Source organism: Anser brachyrhynchus (assembly GCF_964034855.1).
Source record: "Anser brachyrhynchus genome assembly, chromosome: 3".
Lineage (NCBI taxonomy): Eukaryota > Metazoa > Chordata > Aves > Anseriformes > Anatidae > Anser > Anser brachyrhynchus.
This window is the reverse complement of record NC_137696.1, coordinates 110,883,186-110,908,263: the sequence shown is the minus strand read 5'-3', so window position 1 is coordinate 110,908,263 and position 25,078 is coordinate 110,883,186. Positions and strand designations below refer to the sequence as shown.

At 45.1% G+C, this 25,078-nt stretch overlaps 1 protein-coding gene across 5 annotated transcripts; it reads right to left on the bottom strand.

The window, feature by feature from the left end:
- Positions 1-564: 564 nt before the first annotated feature.
- ATP6V1C2 (ATPase H+ transporting V1 subunit C2) lies at positions 565-23,375 on the bottom strand. 5 transcript variants are annotated; one of them, XM_080584897.1, is made up of 14 exons: positions 22,689-23,375; positions 22,110-22,509; positions 21,828-21,984; positions 20,199-20,266; positions 15,461-15,546; positions 10,562-10,656; positions 9,758-9,849; positions 7,460-7,558; positions 5,645-5,713; positions 4,599-4,691; positions 4,091-4,184; positions 3,677-3,774; positions 3,159-3,288; positions 565-945 (listed from the first exon to the last, which is right to left on the bottom strand). In XM_080584897.1, exons 3-14 carry the CDS (start codon positions 21,954-21,956, stop codon positions 850-852), a joined length of 1,149 nt encoding a protein of 382 aa, XP_080441023.1. In that variant the 5' UTR covers positions 21,957-21,984; positions 22,110-22,509; positions 22,689-23,375; the 3' UTR covers positions 565-849. The 5 variants fall into 5 exon arrangements, with proteins under 5 accessions (XP_080441023.1, XP_080441022.1, XP_080441021.1 ...); XM_080584896.1 differs by having other exon boundaries at positions 22,140-22,509; positions 22,603-23,374; XM_080584895.1 differs by having other exon boundaries at positions 22,140-22,509; positions 22,689-23,374.
- Positions 23,376-25,078: the final 1,703 nt, after the last annotated feature.

Below are 25,078 nucleotides of genomic sequence, written 5' to 3'. Positions count from 1 at the left end.
ATACTGCTGCTTTTTTTTAAATAAAGACACTATTACATTATATTGTTCTCCATGTCTTGTGTGTCAGTGTCTAGTAGGGTGACCCTCATGGGATCAGCTTGTTTATAAGTACGGAATGAAGGAACTGAAAGTTCCCATCCTTTCAACGAAATAATTTAAAATGTGGATATTCATGATCTAGTGGTGTCTGTAAAGGATTGCCCTTAGTTCGTTCCTCTGAAAGTCGATGTAGTAACTGCTGGCAGCCAGTAATAACTTGACCACTGATGTGGGACAGGAGCTGTGCTCCAACTCAGGTCGTCCCAGCAGATGAGCTCTCCTAATGACACGTTCTAACTAATGCGTCTTGGCAAAAACTAAAGCTGTGATTACTTGGGCCTGTAAGTCATACCACAATAAGGTTCAAAGCAATCCTGGTGAATCTTAAGTACTTCTGTTAAATTAGAGAAAAAAGAAAACAAAAAAACTTGGGATCCTGCTTTGATGCTTTTTTTCCTGTTTTTTTTTTTTAGTTTTTGTTACAATACCAGGACTGTACATGCCTAATAGACCCATCAGCCACCACACATTTAAAACTGTTTTATTTCCGGTCCAGTAGAGACTCCATCTTTGTAACTTACCAACAAAATAATAAATACTACCATAGTACCTCCTGCCTCGGAAATATATTTCTGTAACACTATGAACAAAAGGTGTTTATACTGAAGTCGCTTAAATGTTATTGGAAATGTTAGGAAAATCTTATGTGGTTATCCTACAGCTTCTTTTAATTTGACTTTCAACAGCTAACGATTCTTTCATCATAACATTAGGGTCTTGAATAGGTTAAGCTTGAGTGATTTATTTTTTTTAACTGCAGTCAAGAAGACTGAGGTCAATCTTGAAATAGACATAAGGATAGTATTCTTGATTACTCAGTTGTAAACCGGGGATGTCCATGCCAGGCTGCAAAAGGAAACAACACGACTTTAGTACCAGTAAAGAAAGCGTTGCACTGTTCCAAGCTAACGTGGATTGCTTTTTGCTTTGCTTTCTTAGGTGGAGTGGAGACATACTTGCTGTGCTTAACACAGGGAATTCACGCAGAATCTGGTGCTTGCTTGGTATTTTCAGGCTGTCTAATGCCGTTAAGCATTGAGAGGTCACACTCGGTTGCAACTTTATGAACGTGTACTGCAGCATTTCTGGGTGCTTCAGCTCTAAAACAACATACTTCTTTCTCCTTGGTTCATGCACTGGGAATCTTAGGCCTGCCTGGTCTTACACAGTTTTAAGCTCTTGGTTTTAAGCCATTGGGTTTCCAATGGTTTATCCTAAATCCTTTGTGCACTCAAGATGTGGGGGGGACAAAGCAAGTACTGCTGCCTGCGGAAGGCCCAGGTTGAGGTGTTTAGTCAGTGACAGCCGTTTACAGGGCAGGGAGCTATCATAGTCACAGATTCACAGATTCACAGATTTCTCTAGGTTGGAAGAGACCTCAAGATCATCGAGTCCAACCTCCGACCTAACACTAAGTACTCCACTAAACCATATCCCTAAGCTCTACATCTAAACGTCTTTTAAAGACCTCCAGGGATGGTGACTCCACCACCTCCCTGGGCAGCCCGTTCCAATGCTTAATAACCCTTTCGGTAAAGAAGTACTTCCTAACATCCAACCTAAAACTCCCCTGTCGCAACTTTAGCCCATTCCCCCTCGTCCTGTCACTAGGCACGTGGGAGAATAGACCAACCCCCACCTCTCTACAGCCTCCTTTCAGGTAACTGTAGAGAGCGATAAGGTCGCCCCTGAGCCTCCTCTTCTCCAGGCTGAACAAGCCCAGCTCCCTCAGCCGCTCCTCGTAAGACTTGTTCTCCAGACCCCTCACAAGCTTGGTCGCCCTTCTCTGGACTCGCTCGAGCACGTCCATGTCCTTCCTGTAGCGAGGGGCCCAAAACTGAACACAGTACTCGAGGTGCGGCCTCACCAGAGCTGAGTACAGGGGCACAATCACTTCCCTCGACCTGCTGGCCACACTGCTTCTTATACAGGCCAGGATGCCGTTGGCCTTCTTGGCCACCTGAGCACACTGCTGGCTCATATTCAGCCGACTATCCACCAATACTCCCAGGTCCTTCTCGGCCAGGCAGCTTTCCAGCCACTCATCTCCCAGCCTGTAGCTCTGCTTGGGGTTGTTGCAGCCCAGGTGCAGGACCCGGCACTTGGCCTTGTTGAACTTCATGCAGTTGACCTCAGCCCATCGCTCCAGCCTATCCAGATCCTCCTGCAGAGCCTTCCTGCCCTCGAGCAGATCGACACACGCACTTAGCTTGGTGTCGTCTGCAAACTTACTGAGGGTGCACTGGACGCCCTCATCCAGATCATCAATAAAGATATTAAAGAGGACCGGCCCCAGTACCGAGCCCTGGGGGACTCCACTAGTGACCGGCCTCCAACCAGATTTGACTCCATTCACCACAACTCTCTGGGCCCGGCCATCCAGCCAGTTTCTAACCCAGCGAAGCGTACGCCAGTCCAAGCCCCAAGCAGCCAGTTTCTCGAGGAGAATGTTGTGGGGAACGGTGTCAAAAGCCTTACTGAGGTCAAGGTAGACCACGTCCACAGCCTTTCCCTCATCCACCAAGCGCGTCACTTGGTCATAGAAGGAGATCAGGTTCGTCAAGCAGGACCTGCCTTTCATAAACCCATGCTGACTGGGCCTGATCGCCTGCTTGCCCTGCAAGTGCCGCGTGATGACCCTCAAGATAATCTGCTCCATGAGCTTCCCCGGCACTGAGGTCAAACTGACAGGCCTATAGTTCCCCGGGTCTGCCCTCCGGCCCTTCTTATAGATGGGCGTCACATTGGCTAGCCGCCAATGTCCTAGTGTCCTAGTCCTAGTGTTCGTTTTGAATTATTTTTGTTCCTTGTGTGAAAGCTTATAGAAGGCATGAAGCTTTTCACCTGAAGAAACTGCCATAACTGAGCAGACCTATTTCAGCCTGGTAGCTGTTAACGTTGGCTGCTTCAATGGAAACTGTACAATCTCTGTACATCTCCACGATAACCTGCCCCTGCCTGACGCCCCAATCCATTCTGTAGCCACCAGAGGCTACAGCTGTATCCAGGGATCCTGACTGAACTGCTACAGCACATGCAGTTGTAGCCTAAATACATACATCCATTATGCTTGCTGCTGCAACTTCGTCCAGGTGTTTGAAGACCACGTTTAGGACATCTCTCAGGCGCTTTACGGACTTCCTATTTGGCTGCAGCAACATTGCTTGGAAATTCACCGGGAGGCCGTACCTTGGGACACATCAACACACAGGGTCATTTCCCAGGAGGGGGCACAGCTTTCCACCCCCGCCTTCTGCCTCGGCAACTCATGGTGCACCAGTAGCTAGCATCTGCAGCACACAACCTCAGTGGTGCTGTGCTGCCTCCGTATCTGGAAGCATTTTTGTTTTGAAGCCATAAGGGAACTAAACGGTGTCCTGTTTTCCCTGTAAGTGACCCCAAAGAACCATATCAGCTTTGTATGTCACCCTTCTTGCAGTCATCTGTGTCATCTCCCGTGAGCTCCTGGAAATGTGTGCGAGGGATGTTCCCTCCCATGAAGGAAGAGCTGCAGGAAGCGAGCTGCACGTTCTGATTTCTCCAGGACTCTGCCGGCACTGCACGCGTACCCACTTACCTCAGGACAGATTCAACAAAAACTCTCAAGGCTTTCACGTGAATCCAAGCCACGAATGCTTCACTGAAGTTCACTTTCAGCCAGCGCAGTAAAGGGCCCTATGAGAACAGACGTAACGGTACCGTGATGCCTTTCACTACCTGAAGCTGCTCCATGGCTAACACCATCGAAACCCCCATGGGCTGCTGAGTTAATTCTCAGGCAACCCATTATTGGCTCCCAGCTTATCAGAAACTCGAGTAACCTTGGGCAAAAGGCAAATTCTGTTATGTATCCTATGCCTTGGTTTTCAGTGCTAGATAGAGCTCACAGGAATCTGCTGGAACCATAAAGCCATTCCTGAGTGAGATCCTTACACACACACCAATACCAAGGGCCATCAATACATGGGCCACAACTTGATGTGCTACTTACGTATTGCTGTTTCTTATCAGAAGCTAATTTCATCAGCTCTTCCTTTTCACATTTCAGTTCCTTCTCATCAAAATAAAATTCTCGAACCATGAACCTGTAATTGAATGACATTTGCTCTCACAAGCCGTAGTCCAAGCAATATGCACACTTATTTCTTTTGCATCTGGACAAGCAGGATTGGGATGTTTAAAGGTGCTAGCCGTTTAGCCATCTAAAGTATCTGGAGGGTAGGAGCTGAAGTCACTCCCAGAAAGCAAACTTCCTGCTGTCAGAGAGCAGGAAGAACAATTCCAGGATCTGCAGTTTGGTGTTCAAAGAAAAGAACTGCTCTACCTAGTCATAGCTCCTTCCCTCCCCACTGCCTTCTCAGTGGCTTCAGGGCCAGCAGAAGGCCAAACAGCAAAGTCCTAAAAAACAGCAATGATTTCAGCTGTACTGCATAGAGAACAAGTGCTTTTACCCTCATCATCTGTTAGCCTGATGTGCCTCGCAATCCGTGACTGCCTACCTGTTCTCCCTGGCTTTAGCCTTGAAGTCATCCATCACTTTTCTAAACAGGGTCACAGTGAAGAGTCCTCCCTCAGCATCCTCAGCGATCATTCTGTGGGAGGGAAAAAAAGCTGCTGTGATTCGACATTGCAAGCCTCTTGTGCTTTCTTCACCTTCCTTTTGCAGTTCTTTCTTTCACTTATGGTACTGAACAACACACTGCCTTTCAAGACCTGCTGTAACCGAAATAAAGAACAAAGATTTTACTAGCACCAACCACAGTACCTCCAATACACTGGAGATGACTTAAGTTGGGAAGTCATAGGAGAGGACAGCCCATGACTTAAGTTTCTGAACCCATTATAGAACACATACATTTTGACTGGCTTTTTTTTCCCCATGTTTCCTAATATATCCCTTCACTTACATGCACGTGTGTTTTTACAACAGGCAGTAGCACATAGCTTTCCTCTTTCTGTGTGCTTTCAGCTTCTTCCATTTCAGCTAATATCACTGTCACCTCTTACACCCTAGATTGGACCTCATGTCTGCCTTGAGCTGAGCAGTGGAATATTTAATTCCTTGTAAGGATTTTTTACTCTAGGTGAACGGATTATGCAAATGGCAGTACACTGGATCATTCTATTCTGCTGCAGAAAACAATTCCAGATGCAAAAATACTCTTTGATCTCTGTAAAAAGTAGTTTTTTTTAAAGTTGTGTGTGATTACATGTGTCTGAATTATGCCTGGATTATCGTAACTAGTTTTTTGTCTCTGTTATAGAACGAGCATTGCTCATGTGAGTACTGCAAGTGGAAAGAACTAGATTACTGGAAAAGGGAACCACATGCTAATTATAGAGAAAAAATAGTTGTTGTTTTATTTTTTCTTTTAGCTGTATTTTCCTTCAAGGGTGTATTTTTTTTTTCAAATGAGATTGGGCAAATCTGTATATTAACAGGGAGCCTATATGTTAGACAAGTCATTCTTTAGCAACTTGAGGGACTGAAATACAGCAGGGATCTCTGAAGCCAGCCAGGACCTTAATTCGGAATTTCACTTACTTGGTGGAGCGAGGCACTACCATATCAGAGAGGGATTCATACGTCTTCTGCCACTGTATGTAGCTTGACCTTTGAGCACAAAACAAAGCAGAGTAATTAAACACTGTACAGTAGAAAAAAAAAGTATTGATAATCATAATTAATTAAGGTAATGGCGTGGAGTATGAGCTCTTCATGCTGGGTTATGTGATAAAGACACATAAAGCTTCTTAGAATCATAGAATCATTCAGGTTGGAAAAGACCTCTGAGGTCATCTAGTCCAACCTCTAACCTAAAGTCCACCACTAAACCATGCTATTAAGTTCTAACTCTACATCTTTCTTGAAGACCTCCAGGGACAGTGACTCAACCACTTTCCTAGGCAGCCTGTTCCAATGCTGCACAACTCTTTCAGTGAAGAAATTTCTCCTAAAATTCAACCTAAACCTCCCCTGGTGCAAACTGAGGCCATTTCTCCTCATCTTATCGCCTGGTGCTTGGGAGAAGAGCCCAGTCCCCACCTTGCTACAACCTCCTTTAAGGTAATTGTAAAGTACAATAAGGTCTCCCCTAAACCTTCTCCGAGCTAAACAACCCCAGCAGCTCCTTGTAAGACTTGTTCTCTAGACCCTTCATCAGCTTTGTTGCCCTTCTTTGGACGTGCTCCAGCACCTCAATGTCTTCCTTGTAGTGAGGGGCCCAAAACTGAACACAGTGTTTCAGGCATGGCCTCACCAGAGCCGAGTACAGGGGGACAATCGCTTCCCTGGCCCTGCTGGCCACACTATTTCTGATACAAGCCAGGATGCTGTTGGCCTTCTTGGCCACCTGAGCACACTGCTGGCTCATATTCAGCTGGCTATTGACCATCCTTCTATCCTTTCCTGTCCTAGTCACCAGCTAGAGAGATGTTTCTTCACTGTTACACCGCCAGTCCTCATGTTGTGTCTTGGGATGAGGAAGGGTCTGAAGCAGGAAGCTGAAGGTGGGAAGAACAAGGCTTTTGGCACACACGTACAGGCTGTCACACGGTGTCCCATGCTCCAGGACCTCCATGCATGATGCCTCTGGTCCGTGGGCAGGTGTGGTACATCTGGTGCGCACAGACCCAGAGCTGATCTGGTGCTATGCTGGAAACACGGCAAGTGCCAGCGCTCAGAGAACAGGGTCAAGGGAAGGGTGAGTTTGCAAAGTGAGACATCTGTTTATAGGGGGAATCCAAAAGAACATGCCAATAATAAGCTCAGCAAACTTACTTCAAACAGGTTTTCATAACGTGTTTTCCACAGACAGAAAAATGATGGTACTGTGTGTGTGTTGGGATAGGGCTGTACTGAGAGGACAAGTTCTGTGTAGGCTTCTAAGAAGGACATCTTGTACCTTCACAACTGGTGGTGATAGCAACCATCCCACACGCAGGCACTATCAACTACATGACCAGCAGAGGCCCTGTGAGTATGACAGGTCTAATTCCTTTTATAAACTGGCTAAGCTCCAGTAAAAATCTGTTCTTCTGTTTAGTTGGTTGCTGTTTTTTTTTTTTTTTTTAACTCCTACTGTTCCTACCAGGAGGCCATTTGAGAACCTGCTCTGTTGTAACAGCTAAAAACCTACATCCTGCTTCTGTCCTGCTGTGAGTTTGGATCAGTTTGTCTCTTTCTTTCGTGCCAGCACCACCCTTGGCAGAAACTGTTCTCTTTGCTAAGCAATCCACCCATTCCCCAGACACAGTGAGGATCAGCTTCCCCAGCCTGATCCGGTACTGACTGGATCCAGTATTTAGGCCCGAAACTCAACGCCGCACCTGAGCGCACGTGCCCACGCTATTGCCTTACTTTGGCACTACGACCAGCAGCGTGATAAGGTACTCAGAATTCAGAACAAAGTCTTCTTTATGCACAATGTCTGCTAGGGTCCGAGTCAGCAGGTTTCCCCTAAAGTGAACAAGACAAAGAAAAAAAAACACATGACATTAGCAGGAACCCAGCAGCAGCACGCTGGAGGTATCATGCTGTAAGTATGGTTGCCAACAGTGCATCCTGGGGTAGAAAAGCATCAGGAATGCAGTGCCTAAAGGACACATCTATGCTTTTAAAATGGCCATTTATTTATCTTTATTGTACTTAATAAATAAAAAAAATAATACTAATTCCAGCATGTCATCAACTAGCACTAGTTTATCCTTTTCCTCTATGTGAAATTACACCATGCTGCTGCTACTGTTTTTATAGTGAGGGTGTAGGTGGCTGGAAAGTGCTCCTCTGAAGTCGCCACCCCTCTGCCAGGCAGCACCACATCTTGCAGGAGGCACCTGCTTTTCTCAAGGCTGCCTGTGGGGCCGTGCGTCAGACACAGCGAGCAGTGTCAGTACTGATCTAAGCCATCAACACAAGCCTGGCAAGCCTGGACTGCTGAGGACAAGCTGCCCCTCACATCAGCGCAGGGAGATTACCTCCAGCTGAAGAACAGTGGAAACAGCAATCTTGTGCACAAGGGCTGTGAGGACTGCAGGAGGTGCCTGCTCACAGCCCTTTTGATCACCTGAGAGCCCCCTGGGGCTGCGCACCCAGTAAGTGCAGACAGCTAGGCTGGACATGGCTGGCAAGAACCAGAGGGAAGAGAGCAGCTGCCCTCCCTCCTCCACTGGGCAGGAGTGAAGAACGACCTGAGCCAGTAGTTTTGGGGTTGAGGCCTGCTGTGCCAGTTGGAACATTAACTAACTGGCCAGTAACAACTTACTAGATGTTTGTTAAGCCCAAGCTAGCTGGCACTGGTGCACACCAGAGGCACCAGCATTCAAAAGGTGGACAGCACTGAAAGAGGAAGATGGGCCTGAACTGTGAGGTCTCAGCTCTTGTCCCTCACCCCCTTGCTCTAGGTCCAGCACTGCTCACGTTGCCCACACAGAGCAGCTGCCTCTCTCCTGGGGCTTAACCTGACCTGGGAGTTGTGGAGCTGGAGAGATGCTGCAGGAACAGGCTGAGAAGACAAGAAAAGGAAAATGAGAGCTTTTTGTCCCATTAGTGCCTCCTGTCCATGATTATGCATATTCATGCAGCCCAAGAGAAACACATTTAACATCATCCATACCAAGCTGGAAGCACAGGCCAGCGGGGTTGGCTGGCAGTGATGAGGCACGAGACACAAACTCAGCAGAGAGGCCTGCAACTGTGATATGGCTCTTCTGACCCTCGGGGGCACTGCAGTCCCCGTGTTGAGCAGGTTTCCACGAGGGAGAGCAGCATTTTTTGACAAACATTCTGAACCACTCCCTTGAAGTATTTTTTTTGTGGTTTCTGGTTGGGTTCAGCTGAGTTGGTGCCTGACTTGCTCAGTGTGAAGCAAGCAGAACAAAATTCCAGCCACTCTGCGGTGGGGGGGTGAGCCCCTTAAGGAGTGGCACATATGAGCAAGTGTTGGATGAGGGCTTGCAGAGCATCTTTTAAGTTGCTCTAAATGTACCACTTACTGAAATTTACTCTTCCCCCCGGTGATGCCCTAGAGAAAATCCAGATTAACAGAACTGGTATCAGCAAAATCCAGGTAGCAGCGCATAGGCAAAGATCATAAGCAACTGAAGGCGGGAGAGAGAAGCCCTGGCAGAGACTTGCAGAATTGTGCTAGCCCTTGCCTGGACCAGCAGAATGAAATAAAGAGAAGAAAAATGAAAGTGGGATGCTAGTGAGGTAGGTACAGCAGGGAAGGAAACTAAATGCTTTTGCCTGGAATATTGTAGTCAACTTTCTGAAAAGCATTTGCAGAGCTCCCCTAGGAAAGAGCTCTGTGTTGCAAAGGAATCTGCCAGTTGACTCAGATGATCTGATTTCTGACTCCCTGAAATCTCATTAGAGCAATACAGTGGCATTCAGTTTTGACCCTTTCCCAAGGCTGTTTGCTCCCCCTGCCAATAAAATCGTATTAGGAACTGCAGTCTCCCCCGAGCTGATTTTAAGACCAGCTACCCCTCAGCTTCCCCTGCAGCTGTGGATGTTCAGCATGTCCCAAAGCCAGGCACTAAATTTGCTCCCATCAGAACACACATGGTCCACGGGACAGAAGTGGATGTGGGCATGAACTGTCCTCAGCTGAGCCATGCAGCACTCCAGAGGTGAACAGACACATGCTATACTTACACAGTTTTTTTCTCCAGGTTCTGCAAATTTCCTTTAATGTTGTTGTATGCCGCTGATCGGGTCTTTAGGTCTGTTTCTATTTGAGTCATTTGCTAAAACAAATTTAAAAAATGTGAGTCAACTAGGTGCTTGAGGCATTGTCCTCCTGCTCCTCCTTCCACCTCCGCCCTGTAGCGAGGCAACAGAAATGTCAGCCCCCCGCAAACCAGCTGATCATGGCTGAGAGGGAACCCACATCACTTCTGGGTTCTGCAGGTGCCCTGTGGCAATGGGCCCTGCAGCCAGAAGGACTTGGTTAGCTGTTACTGTGTGTATCATGGGTGTGCCTAAGGAGCTAGTTCACCATTTCATTTGTTATCTACATTAAACAACAGACCACTCCTTCCTGAACAGACTGGCAGTGTAAGCAATTCTTCTGACCAGCAGTGTGTTTGATTTAAGGTAAGGTCAGCGATTTCACAAGAAAACTGACATGGAGAATAATATTATTGTAATATTTTATTGTTTCTATGTAACTGTAAAGGGACTAAAATGCAGAAAGCATATCAATATGTCCTAGTAAATCTGATAGTGACATATTTATGTCATCAATAGGTTTATATACTTATTTTATATATATATATGTGATCAGTGTTATTACAGTAGCAATTAAATTGACTGATTCAGTGCAGTGCGTTTCTGAGCCTGCTCCTGTTTTGCACCAAAGGCAAAACTCACTGACTGCCATGATAGGAGGGACCAAAAACTATCAAAAGACACGGCTCCCCATTCTAATATCTTCTTGCAATCTGGAGTACAATTTACCTTTGCTAATGCTTCCGATATATTCTTCAGCGGCTGCTTTATGGGGTATTTGGCCATGTCCCACTCAAACCGGGTCAGGTAGCTGATTAGGTCAACTGAAAATACAAACAAATGTATTAATGCGACAGCTTACCAAATAGGTAATAAGAACTGGGGTCTTCCCTCGCTACAGCCTACACATAACCTTGATTAGCATTAGAGATGGGTGTGAACCAGAAGCTCCACTCTGAATCCTCACAGAAATTTGATCAAATCTGCACAAATCATATGTCCAATCTAATCAACACCCCCAAAATAAGAAATATTTGAAACAGAAATCTTTTTTTGCACTATACCTTGCAGTACAGAGCAAGCATTACCATAACATTAGCTGTATCAGCAGGGCACAGCAACATGCAACCGTTCCTCACAGTAAGAGCTATCAGAAAAGTATTTTGCTCGCAGGATCTGCAGTAACACTCAGGGTTACTGAGAGTTTGAACAAAGATATTCAGAGCATAGCTGATGTTGCCTATCTGTGATCCGGTCAAATTCTCACTAGAAATCAAACCAATCCAGATGCGATGGGGAACTCCTCACTCACTGTGCACACAAAGCTCCCCATCTCACACAAAGCCATACAGTGTTTCTCTACGTGGATAAATCCAAATAAATGTCCAGCCACAGCACCCTACATCAGAAATTCACAGCAAGGCCCTGTGTGCATGCAGCCCTCCAAAATAAGACACACTCGGACCACTGGGAGCCTTGGTGTCTTCCAGAATTAAGGGGAAATGATGCATATGACATCCCCTAGAAGAGGGGATCTGCTTCACTTCTGAAATCCAAGGCTCCTTAACCTCAGAAGATTAAGCTTGGCGCATTACGGCACCAAGTTAAAATTCTCCTCCAGCAGCTCATGAATTCAGACAACTCCTCACCTACACTGAGTCCTGAGAACCCACACCCCCACATAGTGCTCTCGGGCAGCTTTATGGGATGGGATAAGCCCACACACCCTGCCACAAGAAGCAGAGGGGCTGGGATCTAACCTGCAGGTTAGGAAGGGTAGAGAAAGGCAGCAGGCACGGTCTCAGTGGCCAGACAAAGATGCCAGAGGCGCTGTCAGCTGCAGGATGGGCTTCCTTCCAGACCAGCAAGGATGGAGAATATCTGGGAAGCTGCTCTGGGGAGATGGGAAGCAGAATAGGATCAAGGTGCTAAGGAAATTAGGGGCACGCTGGGGCTGCTCAGTGCTCTTTGGTGCCTTGTCCAGAGAGTGAACTCATTCCCACAGCGAGGTCCGAGCACAATTTCTTGTGGGATGGACTTCCAGGGTGTGAGGAACGCTGTATGAATTGAAATGCATGAGGAGGAATGTGGAAAGGTGTTTAACTGCTGTACTGCCAGGCTGAGGGTGCTGCCCTGCCTCGTGTGACACCAAACACCCTGGCAGGAGAGCGCTATCCTTTCCATGGGCTTCTCTCACCCCACAACAGAGTCGGTTTACCCTATTAGATTTCCAAAGCATGGAAAGTCTTACATTAGGAGGAAACCAGCTTCTTATCAAAGGATAAACTGCCCAGGAGGCAGACAGCGTTGGCGTGACCACGTTCTCCCTCCCTTTCTTTGCAAACCACAGCTATGTAAATCTCCCACACATCCAAAGCACAGGAGTCATGAGGCAAAGATCCAACCCCTCCTGCCAACATCTGACCAGGAACTGGCAAATCCTCCAGCACAGGGAGTGTGCAGGAGCGGGGCAAAGCTGCAGCAGGGCTGCCGCACGCCTCATCCTCGGGCAGTGCTTGCTTAGACCTCTGGAGAAGAGGCAGGGGCATCAAAACACCTGAAGTTCACAGGAGCACTTAGAGCACAGGGTATGTGACACAGGGATTTCAAGCTGCTGCCTCTCTTCAAAGCACTCTTGTTTAGGCTTTGCTGAATTCGGTGGGAATGAGAGGTGCAAAGAGCACAGTATGGACCTGTTCTGCTGTGCAGAACAGTGCATTCACAGGCTCTTTAAAAACAATCACCGATGTATTTATAGCTGCAGAGATATAAAAGTTCCCTAAAGACATACACGTGTCCCTTCTATCCCTGCATTCCTCCGGTCTCAGCAGAAATCAGGTGTCAGGCAGTTAAGCACAGCGTGAGTCTTACCTCCCATCTCACAAGCCTACCCCTCAGCAGAGCTCTCAAGTCGCTTCCCTTCTCCAGGAACTCTCACTGGTGCCCACCCAGGAGATGCCTCCTCCCCAGCGTGCTCACAGCTGCCCAGGAACCCCACAGCCTGAGTCCTTCCTAGCTCTGCTTCACTCACCCAGCTCTAGGCAGCAACTTTAACAGCTTTCCCTACAAAATGCTGAATTCTTCAAAATGGTTACGCCTCCCGTTTTGCTTTTTTGTCCATTTCAGTTTTGAGCTGGTTATAAAGAATGGAGTTATTCCACTACTAACCACATTTTAAAATTATTTTTGGGTCAGCGTAACTACAAAGGGAACAGAATTTGCTCTAAATCTTTTAAGAAAAGCTTTACTTACATTTCACATTTTTGATTGTCATAAGCAAGAAAGCACTTCCTGCTGTTGTGATACACTAAAATTCCCTGTATACACAAATCCAAGTTTTCATTCTATAAGAGAGACATCTCTACGTGACTGCTTCCAGTTGTTGCCCACTGGAATGCAGTCTGTGTGCTCACTTAACCGAAAGTGCTGTATTTTCTGTTATTTTCATTTTCCTTCACACATACCTAATCAGACAACTGCTACGCACAGCCAACATTTTAATCAGCTGGTGGACCAATGTGCTGTCAGCAGTATACACATCTGAGCTAAAACCTGACCATTTGTACGATATAACTGAAAAACAAAACCTGAATTTGGACAGCCTCATTGTCTGAAATGGGACCAGGCAGCAAGAAATCATGTCTTACGATTTTGTTTCTGATTTCATGACCTTTTTTAGGGTCCTTTTGTTAACCAGAGAGGGGAAAGGAAGAATTCTTACAGCAGTATTGCTGCTGATTATGAGGAATGACACAGGATTGTATTAGCACAATCCTATATATATATATTTGTATATTAAAATTGATCCATTTTTTTTAAGAAGCAGTCAGTAATATTTGAAAAGTTATACGATATGACTCACTTGGATGACCAAAGGACAGAAACTAGTAACATACACAAATAATTTCCACATCCTTCTATTACAGCACATGCAGAGCTGACAGGAAAGGAAAAGGGTGTAAAAAGAGGAAACAAAGGAAATAAGCTGAACCTGTTGTTTCTCAAGTCATAGGGATATCGTGATCAAGCTACGAGGTTGTTACTTGAGAAATCCATCGTAACCTGATCACTGTATCTCTACAACCAGACCAAGACTTGTTTCTAGCACTACTACACACAGATGCATGCTTGTAACACCACCGCAATCAGCAATTCTCAACATACTTTTCAGACATTTCATTTTATCCTTTAGCCCTGTAACAGAATAAGTGGGATTATGGTACTTGTTAAGTAGTTGCGCACAGCAAATGTCAGTCTTATTTCATGCATGAAGGGCATTTCTGAAAGAACTTCCTCCTTATCCTTTACTCATACAGATTTGAAGTACAGCACTGCAGACAATCGAAGGGTGATGGAGTGTGTGCTGTTAGCTTGTCTGACAGTTAAAAGCGTTCCTCTACAAGCCTGTATGTAGCACATATACCACGTCCAGCTTCACTCTACAAGTCCAGGATGGCTCGGGAAGAATATGCTCTGCAGCAGCTCTGAAACCCACTGAAGGTCTCACAAAACGTGCAGAGATTTGTTCCTAAATGTTAACTTTGTCCTTGATACAGGCTCCCTTTAGGGCCCTGAGTACCACGCTAAGTGATAAAGCTGGGAAATAAGTTCTTGGAGGTTACAAAAACGCCACACTGAGTGCTTAGAGACAATGCAGGGGAGCACTGGCCTCCGAATTCATCATGTCAGAAGTGTCCCTGCTGTCACTGCCTGCTCTTCTTTGCTATGCAACAGCTGCCAGCCAAGGCAGGACATCACAGGGGAAACCAATGTGAAGTTGCTCTTAACAGGAGCAGCATGTGCACATCCCAGCGGCTGCTGGCATGACCTAGTGAGTGCAGCTCATTCTCCCCTGAGGCTGCAGCTTACGGACAGGGCAGCAAGAGGGACTCTTACTGCAGGGACTATGGAGAACTCATGTCCTGCTGCCTGTGCCGGCCTGGGAAGTCCTTACCCACCCGACTGCTGAACAGCATCACAGCTCCACTCACAGAGAACCTACATATGCCAAGTTATCAGTGTAGGAAACTGCTCAGGCTTTGGTTGTAACTGCAGCACTGAGGATAACGTGGTATTTTCGGTCTTGCTGCCCACAACCAACTCCTAACTCCCCAGGAGATGAAATGTGTCCTGTTTTGGAGCCAGTGCCTCAAATGTCTACCTTTGGTGTCAGAAATCCACGGTTAACAGAGCACGGGATCTATCCCAGCACTGAGGGAGGGAAAGCAAAATACTCATGGATGCCGTGCTGCTGTATACAGTTTAGCTGTCTGGAAGTGATCCAGTCCATGGAGACCAAAAAAGGTGCCAGATCATTTTAGGAATGAAGGAGGATGTCTCCTTCTTTGCTCTTCATTCCTTAGCTCTGGTGCTAGGAATATTTATTCCACAGAGGGATACCAGCCACTGGATGCTGTCCTGGAAGCAAAGCTGGAACTGGATAAAGCTTCTCTGAACTTTGGAGAAAAAAAAAAAAAAGAAAAAGGGATCTGGCCAGATATATTCTTAAGAAGTATCCCTGATTGTTGTCCGTACTAATGTGTGAGTGTTTCAATTCTAAGTGTTTGTACTCTGAAGCAAATACCAGTAGCATCAATGCATTAAGATATCCCCATTCACAGCACCTACCTCCATTGGCCAGAAGATTTTCCTGGACTTTGTCTTTGGAGTCCTCCATAACTTCTCCTATATACTGGGCTATTTTCTTTATTACGCTTAAGTGTAACAGAGAAACATTGTTAGTGAAGAAACAACGTCAATATAAAATAGTTACCACAATGATCTGATAAACATGGAGATCCCCAAACAAAACAATTCTGAAGCATGGCAGGTCAATTTGCAATTAAAATGATAATAAACACTATGGCATATAGCAGAATTAAAATACACTGAATTCTGTAAACACATAGGTAATATCATCTTCCCAGTGCTCTAGGCTTCCTAAAAATACACTGTAAGTCATGATACTTGTAGCAGAAACCAGAAGACAAGAAACCCATGTTCACAGCTCTGAAAGTGATGGAGTGACAAGACTACACACAGAACCATCCAGTCTAGCCCTGCTTGAAAATATGGTCCACAGGATGCTGAATAAACCTTTGTGGTTGCTGAGATAAGGTTCTGACTGGGTACTCAGGGGAAAACAACAATGTTCTCTTGTTTGACAGTGAGAATTTCCATCTTATTCCTCTTCTGTAGGGGACTCTCTTTCTCTCCTCTCTTTAGCATGGTGGACAAGATATTACTTTAAGATGTGTGAGAACAGGGTTCAAATCCTCCTTTGATTCTGAGCAGTGATTTGGACAAATCTTCTCCTCCTGAAGATTTTCTCTAGACAGTTTCTTCTTTTTTCTTTAAAAAAAAAAAGTTTCATCACATCCCTTCAGCAGTAGATTCATTTGATCCTAGACAAAGTACCTCCTTCATAAAGGCCAAAGTGCATTTCTGGTTGTTTCTCTATCTTTCTGTACTCAGAAGTATTCTCAGCATTTGGCCTTCAGCTCCCTAACAGTTCCAGGTTTACTACACCTTGTAAATAAAGCTACAGCTAAAAATTGACTGCCTGATCATGACATTTGCAGGGACATGAAGTGGATCATGGGATGGTGACAAAGTGGCAGTGTGCCTTGAGACATCCTGTGACTTTCAAGAGCTAAGGAAAGGGATTTCAGGTACAGATATTGTGAAAGTACCAGAGGTAAGGATTCTCTGATGTGCTGCAAAGCTGATTTACAGGGCATTTAAAAGAACTAATTCCTAGAGGTAAAGATTTCCCCCATCTCCATTCCTGGGAACAAACTTACAGTTTCTGGAAAGGTTTTCTAGTCCTGTGACAGGGAGGAAAGATCAGGGACTGCTGATGCTGCCAAAAATACAGTGGTCAGAATTGCTGCTGTTCTCATGACGCCAGACAGGAGCAGTTCAGAGTCTAGGCTTGGTGCACCAAACAGAGCTGCCCCATTCCCTGGGAGGAATTTACACCAGCTCACAGCCCTTTAAGGGCTGCTCTGGTCTTCACTGTCCAGCTGCAGACACTTAGGGACCCCACGCAGGCTGAGTGCTGCTGGTTTTGCTGAGTGCTACTGTGTTTTGCCCACACTCAGGCTGAGGGGAGAGTGCAGGGACCCAACAAGCCGTTCTGCGTCAGCTGCCACCTTGCCAAATACTTCTGCAATTTTCAGCTGGCAGATGCAGCTGGTTTTCAGCTCCTTCCTGATGCTCAGGGAGCCCAAAGGAACTTGGAGCAAAACAACACATAGCTGGAGGCTGAGGATGTAACAGAGAAAGCAGCCAACATGAAAGCATATAAAGCAGTGATTTTTCCAAGGGGACTGAACTGTTTTAATTACAGGTGAGTGCAGCTGGTGGCTAACCTGATAGCTGGGAGACGGTCAGCTTTGGTCTCTCACCTTAGAGACTGATGGGGCAGGTATGTGCTCTCATGCACCCTACAGATCTAGTTGCCCAGCCAAGGCTTGGCTCCCTGCCCTTCCAGCCCAAGTGCCGCAGGGTCCCCTCAGGCAGGGTATGGGCAGAACAAGTTGGGCCAGAGAGATGTTCTCCTGCCCCAGGTTGGTCTCTGCACCTTGCCTTCCACCCTGGGAAATGCAGCTGAGCCTCACTCACCTAATACATTGCCTGGGCAAAGAAAGCAAAGAAAGAGAGCACACCCTGCGTGCCACTGATGGCTGAGGCAAAGGAGAGGAATCAGATGCCTGGAGAAGCCCCATTGACTACAGCAGCATCCAACGGTGCACAGCTTTCACGACCAGCCCTTAAAGCTCTCCATTTGATCAGGTGAATCTCACCCTGAGCAAATATCACCTTCAAATGCTGCGTTATAAAAGGAGAGGGTTTCAAGCAGACTGCCTTTAAAAAGTAGTAATAAAAACCTGTAGAGAGAAAAGCTACAAAAATAACTCCATGTAGCTTATCATTATAGCTTGGAAGAACCACGCATTTTGCTTGTGGTTGCAATGTCATTACTTAATTAAAAAAAAAAAGTCTATTAGTCTTTAAATGATGCTGTGTATTAACTGGCACTAGCAGCTAGGTCTCCAAAGGCTGCAGGCAGCAGCCCTTCAACTTCAGGCTCTGCAGATGTTGGATCCTGGAGAGTCCCTGGGTAAGAGTAAGGGAGGGGAACGTCAGCTTTGGAGAGCACCATGCTACCTACCATACAGTGACATGGAAAAACACTCCGCCTCCTGTGTAAATAAATAATAAAAGTACATGGAAACAGTAGATCCTGCAAACTCTTGCCCCTTCTCCGCTGTCCTGGCAGGAGGCAGCGCTGACAGGTTTGTGCTGCCTGGCTTTACGGGCAGTTTTGTTTATCTAGCAACAGTGCAGCAGGTAGCTAGCTGCCACAGAGGAGCAGGAATGTAAATGCTCAGGTCATTTAACAGCCTTGTAACCCTCTGGATGCCATTTGCTTCCACTAAGTTCAAGTGCTTGGCATTTTAACCCTTGGCTTTCAATTCATACTCCAAACCTTTGGCATATATTTAACACTAAACACTTTTGGACTTCCTGTACATTTGTGTTGATTACTCTCTGCTATTGCTCTCCTCTAACTCATTTTTCTTTTTTTAAAGCATGTTTTTATTATTTTTAAGTCTTATTGTGTCTTCTTGATTAGTTAGCTCAAAGAAGACAAATAGGAAGAGTCCTTACCTCAGTAGCTTACACTGCAAAAGTTTCACTGCCTCCTTTGCTCAGTGCATATGCATGTCATATGGTGAGTGTCACTACTGGCACTAAAGGGACAGTTACTGGATTAAAGTGGCATTCAGCTTGAACAAGGAGCTATACGCTATGTTAAAGAGTTAAGACAAAAGTAACAGTGGGAGACGGTGAGCCTGGGAAGCTCATAATGATATATCGAATAAACTACCCTCAGTGATCTTTCACTGATCCTATAGCAGGCTTTACAGAAGTCCTAATTCAGCACAAAGTCTGGAATTAGTTAAGCCCTTCTGAAAATCATTTCTGCATGATTTTTACAATGCTTAAACCGAGATCACACAGTTGCTTGGCTATCTGCTGCCCTGAAATAGAGAAATCTTGCATTAGAACAGGTAGCTGCTATTGGGTCTCTCCAAATTTACTCCCATTCCCACTTTATTTCAGCATATGATTCTATGGACAATCTCTGCAGTATGAACCAGGGACCTGGACATGTTTACAAAGATTTCAGGGTAGTTTTCCCTGCCAGATGGACAGAGTCGCAACAGAGGAGGTTTTATTGATGAATTAACTATTAAGCTGGTCTCTCCTGCTAAAAATTCCTGAAAAAGCAATTCTGAAAAGATCAAAATTGCATGTAACCCAGGGTGATCAAATCATCCTAATTCAGTGCTGCTGTGAGTACCAGTAAAATCATTACACTGTCCTATGGAGAAATGTGTTCTGGCAGACTTATTTCTAACCAAACTGCCTAACATAAATGTAAACAGCTTATATCAGTGTCCCTGTAAGCATTTGCATCCACCAGACGAAATTCACGAAAAGTACCAAGCATATTTAGACAAGCAACTCCTCATCAGTCCTGGCTGGGGGATAAAAGGCAAAAAGCCTCAGAGCTAACATATGCCTCTGTGGCCAAGACCACAGCCATATGTGAGGTATGCCTCTAAAGCTAAAAAAGAAAAGAGAAGCAGCAGCTTGTACTTTCATTGCTTCCTCAACAGAGCCTACTTTGTGCCATGAAGTATCTCAAAACCTGACATTTCCTCAGCTTGCTATTCTCTATCCTTTGTACACCCAGGTCAGTTTGGCCCTAACGGCAAACTTGGTGATGATCAGCAAGGAGATCAGGCAAGTCTTTGCATAAATAGGTTTGATACAACATGAGTCAATATTCTGGGAGTTTAAGAGGCTAAGAGGGAGAGTCCCAGATTTCATTCGGAACTTACTGCTTAGAACTCCTACCTCTGGTTGGAAGAGAGAAATCTCAAGAAAAATATTCTGAAAAAAAGAAAATCAGGGAGGGCTTCATATTGTCTAAATGTTGCTTTATTAATTTGAGATTCCGGATAGGGTCAAGGTTGCTGTATAAAATAAAATAAAGAAACAACAATTTTTAGCAGTTTCCCTTTGAGAAACAGCTTCCCTAGTATTGCCACTCAGACATCACCGTACAGACAACAGTTCCACTCTCTTCATGCAGCCAGGTTTTAAGAAATAGCCCTTTCTCTGTGATGACTCTGTGGCAATTGACAGAAGGGTTAAACAAACCTATCCACTTCAGTCAGGTTGTAGTCTGGGTTAAACTGAGTCAGACTGAGGTGAACACAAGGACATACCATCCCATAAAAACAATGTCTGTTTCTCATTTGTAGGTAGTAAATAAGTTCTATTTTACCTTTCAGCAAAGCTATCAAGTTTTCCCAACTCATCTGACAGACCAACAAGAGCATCCAGTGTCCCCACCTGTGCAAGAGATGAGAATTAGGTGAAAGATACACAAGTCTAAGGCTTCTGTTGGCTTTCTTAGGGACTTTGACTTGTATTTAGCACGTGTGAATTCAACAGTTTTGCAGAATTTCATTCACTCAGTAGAAAACAGAAGCAATTCCTTTTCTCAAAGCCCAGGGTACAAAAAGCCTTTTTCAATGAAGGAAAAGCTGTATATGACAACAAGATTATACATCAACGTTTTCCTTCCTGTTTTCATTCCCGAATGATCTTGTAGAACATACTGGCCTTTTTCCTGATAAAACACTGAGTAGAAATGTGCCCAACATACATACAGAACAAATCTGATGTACTGAGAGAACCAAGCGAAGCAGTATGTATTCAAGAGGTTCTTCATTCTCATTCTTTCCTATTGCCAAAGACTAAGCCTCTCACAAAGACATTTCCTCCAACACCAACATCTGCTTTTGGTGTGACCCTGTCACTGTCACAATCCTATGTTTAGGATGTGATTGTATGGTGTTACAATATATTGCCGAACCTTTTCTTGCACTGTTGACAGCTCAACGTTACGAAGGGTCAAGCTGAAGGAAAAAAGGAACAAAGAAACAAGTTTTACATAGAACAATTAGCATCTTCAGATGCTGCAAACACTTTATTTCCTTTAACATTAATGGACTCTCACCAATGCTGGCTGGGTTGGTGACTGTAAGGCGCACAGAAGGTAAAATCATAGCAATCTCTGGGCACATGTAAAAAGCAGCACCTCCAGTCTGTAGCATTCATGTGCTAATTGAGTAGGTTATTTACTTGAGAAGAGGCCACAATCCCCTTTCGTTTGCATCCTTATGTAACATAAATAGCTCAAATTATAACCATTAACAATCTTTCTGGATTAAAGCCAGATCCTGGATGCACTAAATGTAGCTTTGTAAGTGATGGGTGATGGCAGCTCCCCAGGGAACCAAGTTCTACATCTGTTGTAGCTCCACTGACTTTAATGAAGCATATTTGGACTTTTCATAGCCGCAAATGAAACAAAAATAAGGTGAAAATTTTATGAAAGAAGGATTAAATAAGGCAAAGACATAATAAAATCAAAAATTAATACTCTCCCTATTTATACGATGCTATGAAGCTGTTAATGTAGCTGAATATATACACACGTCTATTTCCCATAGAGAAATGTGCATTATAGGACTGTCTTCTCTGTCAGTGGTCTTACTGGCATGGTTCTAGATACTTCACTACTCCCTGTGCATTAGTGATCCAAGACGTATAATGCTGTATGATTGTCACAGCTGGAAGCAAATAGTACACCAAATGCAATACATTAGTTATTTAACTGGTCACCCTCACTCCTTACACATACATCCTTCCAATGCAAAAGTCAGCTTCAAGCAAAACAACTCCTGTTCCTTTCTGATCGATTTTCAACTGACTGAACACAACTCATTCCCCAGTCGCAATCCTCTTCAGCTCTCTGCCCATCATCCCAAATGAAAAATCCCACAGAAATCTTTAGTCCTGTCTGGGGCTGTTTCATCACCCATAACCAAACCACTTCCCCGCTTACCTTTAAGTCTGGAATATGGAATTTGCTGTTGCTGGACAAGTTGGATTTCAGCGTCACTGTATTCATTCTCTCCCATGCCTGCAGATTTGTTTTATCTCCTGGGGCAGAAATTAGCCAGAACTCCGACATGCTGATATTTCCCCTTCACTCCTGGTCACTGTAGAAACACAAGGCAGGTAAGAGGCTAACAAAGTCCCGCATAAAACGTGCTCTTCCCTAAGAACTGACAGAGTTAGGGTGAATTACTGATTTATTTTTTGAAACACAAGTACAGTGAGTCACCCTATGTCTCAGACTGAACTGGAACACGACCTTCTGCACAATGTCACAGAGAGAGCGCAGCAGTTCCTCCTTTCTCAGGGCTGTTCCCTCCAGTTTCTGGACGAGGAGCTGAAGCTTCCTCCTCCCCTTGTCCCTCCCATGCCAGTCCACCCGCATCGCTGAGCGCAGTCTCCATCGTTGCAGGGTTTGTGGACTTTGCTGACACCCAAACATCATGCAGGACTTCTGCTTGATCAGTATTGCCTCTCACTTCTTCGGGCGCTCATAGGCAGATGTGGAAACAAGATGTAGAAAGACTGCTGAACTTGGAGGCTGCAAAAGGCGCCACTGGAATATTGCTCTCCCTGTGTTTTCCCTTCCAGCTGGACAGGAAGGAGCAGGAGGAAGATGCGCAGAGATGCTGTCAGCAGAATAAGACATAAAACAGTTACAAAAACCGCCGGCCGACAGCTACGCCGCAGTTACTCTGTGAACAGATCGGAGAAGCACAAACCACACGCGGAGATCCCCAGTTCTTCTCCCGGGCGGCTCTCCGGGGCTCCCCTCCCGCCGTGCCCACCTCCTCGCCCGTGTCCTCACCAGTGTCCGCCTCCTCCTTCTCCTCACCCGTGTCCCCCCTCACCGTGCCCACCTCCTCACCCCGGCCGGGCGCCGCGGGGCGGGCGCGGACATGCTCGGTGAGGCGGCCGGGGCAGGGCCGGGCCCGGCGGGAAGCTGAGGCGAGGCGGCGCAGGGGGGTCCCTGTTGACAGAGGCCTCGGCGCTTTTAAACTCGGAGACATAACACGGATGCCACTCGCTTTCAATAAAAACTGACTTGAGCGAGCCGGAAGGACTTGGAATAATTAAATTCTGAGGCAGCTTCTGTTTCTGGGGCTGCCCTGGGTGGTTTATGTAGCAAATGCTTATGCAGCCTGTAAGGTGATGCTTCGTTGGCAAAATACAGTCGTGGCTTTTAGTCCTCAGTCTTAAGTTTGTCATAAATTGCCTTAAATTTGCTTGAGACCTTGGGAGTGTTTTGTAGCTCATCTGGAGTAATGTTCTGGAGACCCTTTTGAACTAGATGTGCTCTAAAGGAAAGGAGCATCTAAATACCTGAGTACCTGCCTGCGAGGGGCACCTCTGCAGTTGGGAATTCAGCCTCCTCCTAGATACTACGTGGTGCATCCAGTTCTCATTTTCTGACTCAGTGCTCTAATCACCGTGCTGTCACTTGGGCAATCTTTCCTGTACAATCATAGAATCATTAAGGTTGGAAAAGACCTACCAGATCATCTGGTCCAACCATCAGACTACCACAAATGTCACCATGTCCCTAAGCACCAGGTCCAACCTTTCCTTGAACACCCCCAGGGATGCCACCACCTCCCCTGGGCAACTTGTTCCAACAACCTGTAGTTCGTGTTTTACTTTCTTTAGAAGACAGTGCATTTTCCTCTGGACCTATTCATGTTCCTATGTACCAAACATAAACGAAGCCCCACAAGAAATTGAATTCAAAAAGGATGGCCCTTGTTTTTCCACTTGATCTGTCTTAAACTGAGGGCATTTGAATGGCTTGGTCCAGGCAGTTCTGGTCATGCACAAACTCAGACCTCCTGATGTTTGCAATTACTCTAATTAAGACCTCTAATGGGTGTGAGTTTCTCCGGCATGAGGTAGAAGCAGCTGATAGGAGAAGTTCTAGACACGGACAAGTCTGTAGTCTTAGACATGGATAATTCCATCTAAATTATGCTTCAGGTAGCTCATGTAAGAGTTAAGGTTTATAGGTTCTTTACATTAGGCAAGACATACCATCAGGATTCAACCTCCTTTGCTTTTTTTTTAACATTTTAGTGGTATATAAAAAGAAATACTTCTGTGGAGGAGGAGAGTCTCTACTAAAAGCTCTCCAAAAAGAAACACAAAGACTTGGAGTTGAAATAACCGTTTCACTTTGTCTGCTTGCTTATTTGGTTTATTCTTTTTCCTTTCTAGGGTAATTAAAAAATCAGTGTTCATGATTGTGATTATTCTAGTTCTTTTCAAACATGGTGTTCCCTAGGGCACAGCAAAAGAACTTTAGTGAAGTTATATATATATAGATATAGATATAGATACATATAAAATAAATGTGTCTGTCATTCATAGAAACAGTGATTATTTTTTAATCTTCCTTTTTGTTGTTGTTTCACTGTACATTTCATTTTAATAATGAAAACTAATTAGTTCAGGTAAGTACATCATATATTTTAACCTACAGAATAGTGGCCTGAAGGGTGTAGAGGTGTAGTAAACCTTATCATCTAGTTAAGGCAGTTCTTCGGTTCCTTCCCATTTCAAACTAAGTACAGAGTTTGCATTAGATCTTAGCTGTAGTCTCAAGCCACAGAAATGCTTTGCATGATTAATTTTAGAAAAGTTATATTCTCATAAGCTTCTTAAGGTTAGAATTGTGTCAGCTGACACTAGTGCTAACAGATGAGAAATGCTATTTGCTGTAGTGGTGCTAGGTGTTGGGGATACTTCTGTATGCATGGATATTATAGGGAATAAGGTAACATCCAAGCTGAAGGGTTGTCAGATTTATGGATTCTACAATTCAAGCTATTTCCTTCCTAAATGTTTTTGTAAATGTTTTGTAGCAATGTCACTTTTTGGTTTCTTACAGTTTCATATGTAATCATTTGCCTTGGTTCCTTTTACTATAGTAAAAAACATTATGCTACTTATTGATTTGATAGGAAATTTTCAAGGAAACATGATGTTGATGCCTAAGCAAAATAGTACTGACTGTTTTCTATTACCACATTTTCCACTTTTATTCTGACTTTTTAATCTCCCCCCACCCCCCATTATAAATTTTTCAGTTCCGGATGAAGCAGCAGTGGAGGTAGTGGAAGGAAGGATCACGCAGCGACATAGCTCCTACCACGGGATACAGGAGTGTGCTGCACACTGCTGCTAACACAGCTATGGTAGCTCCTG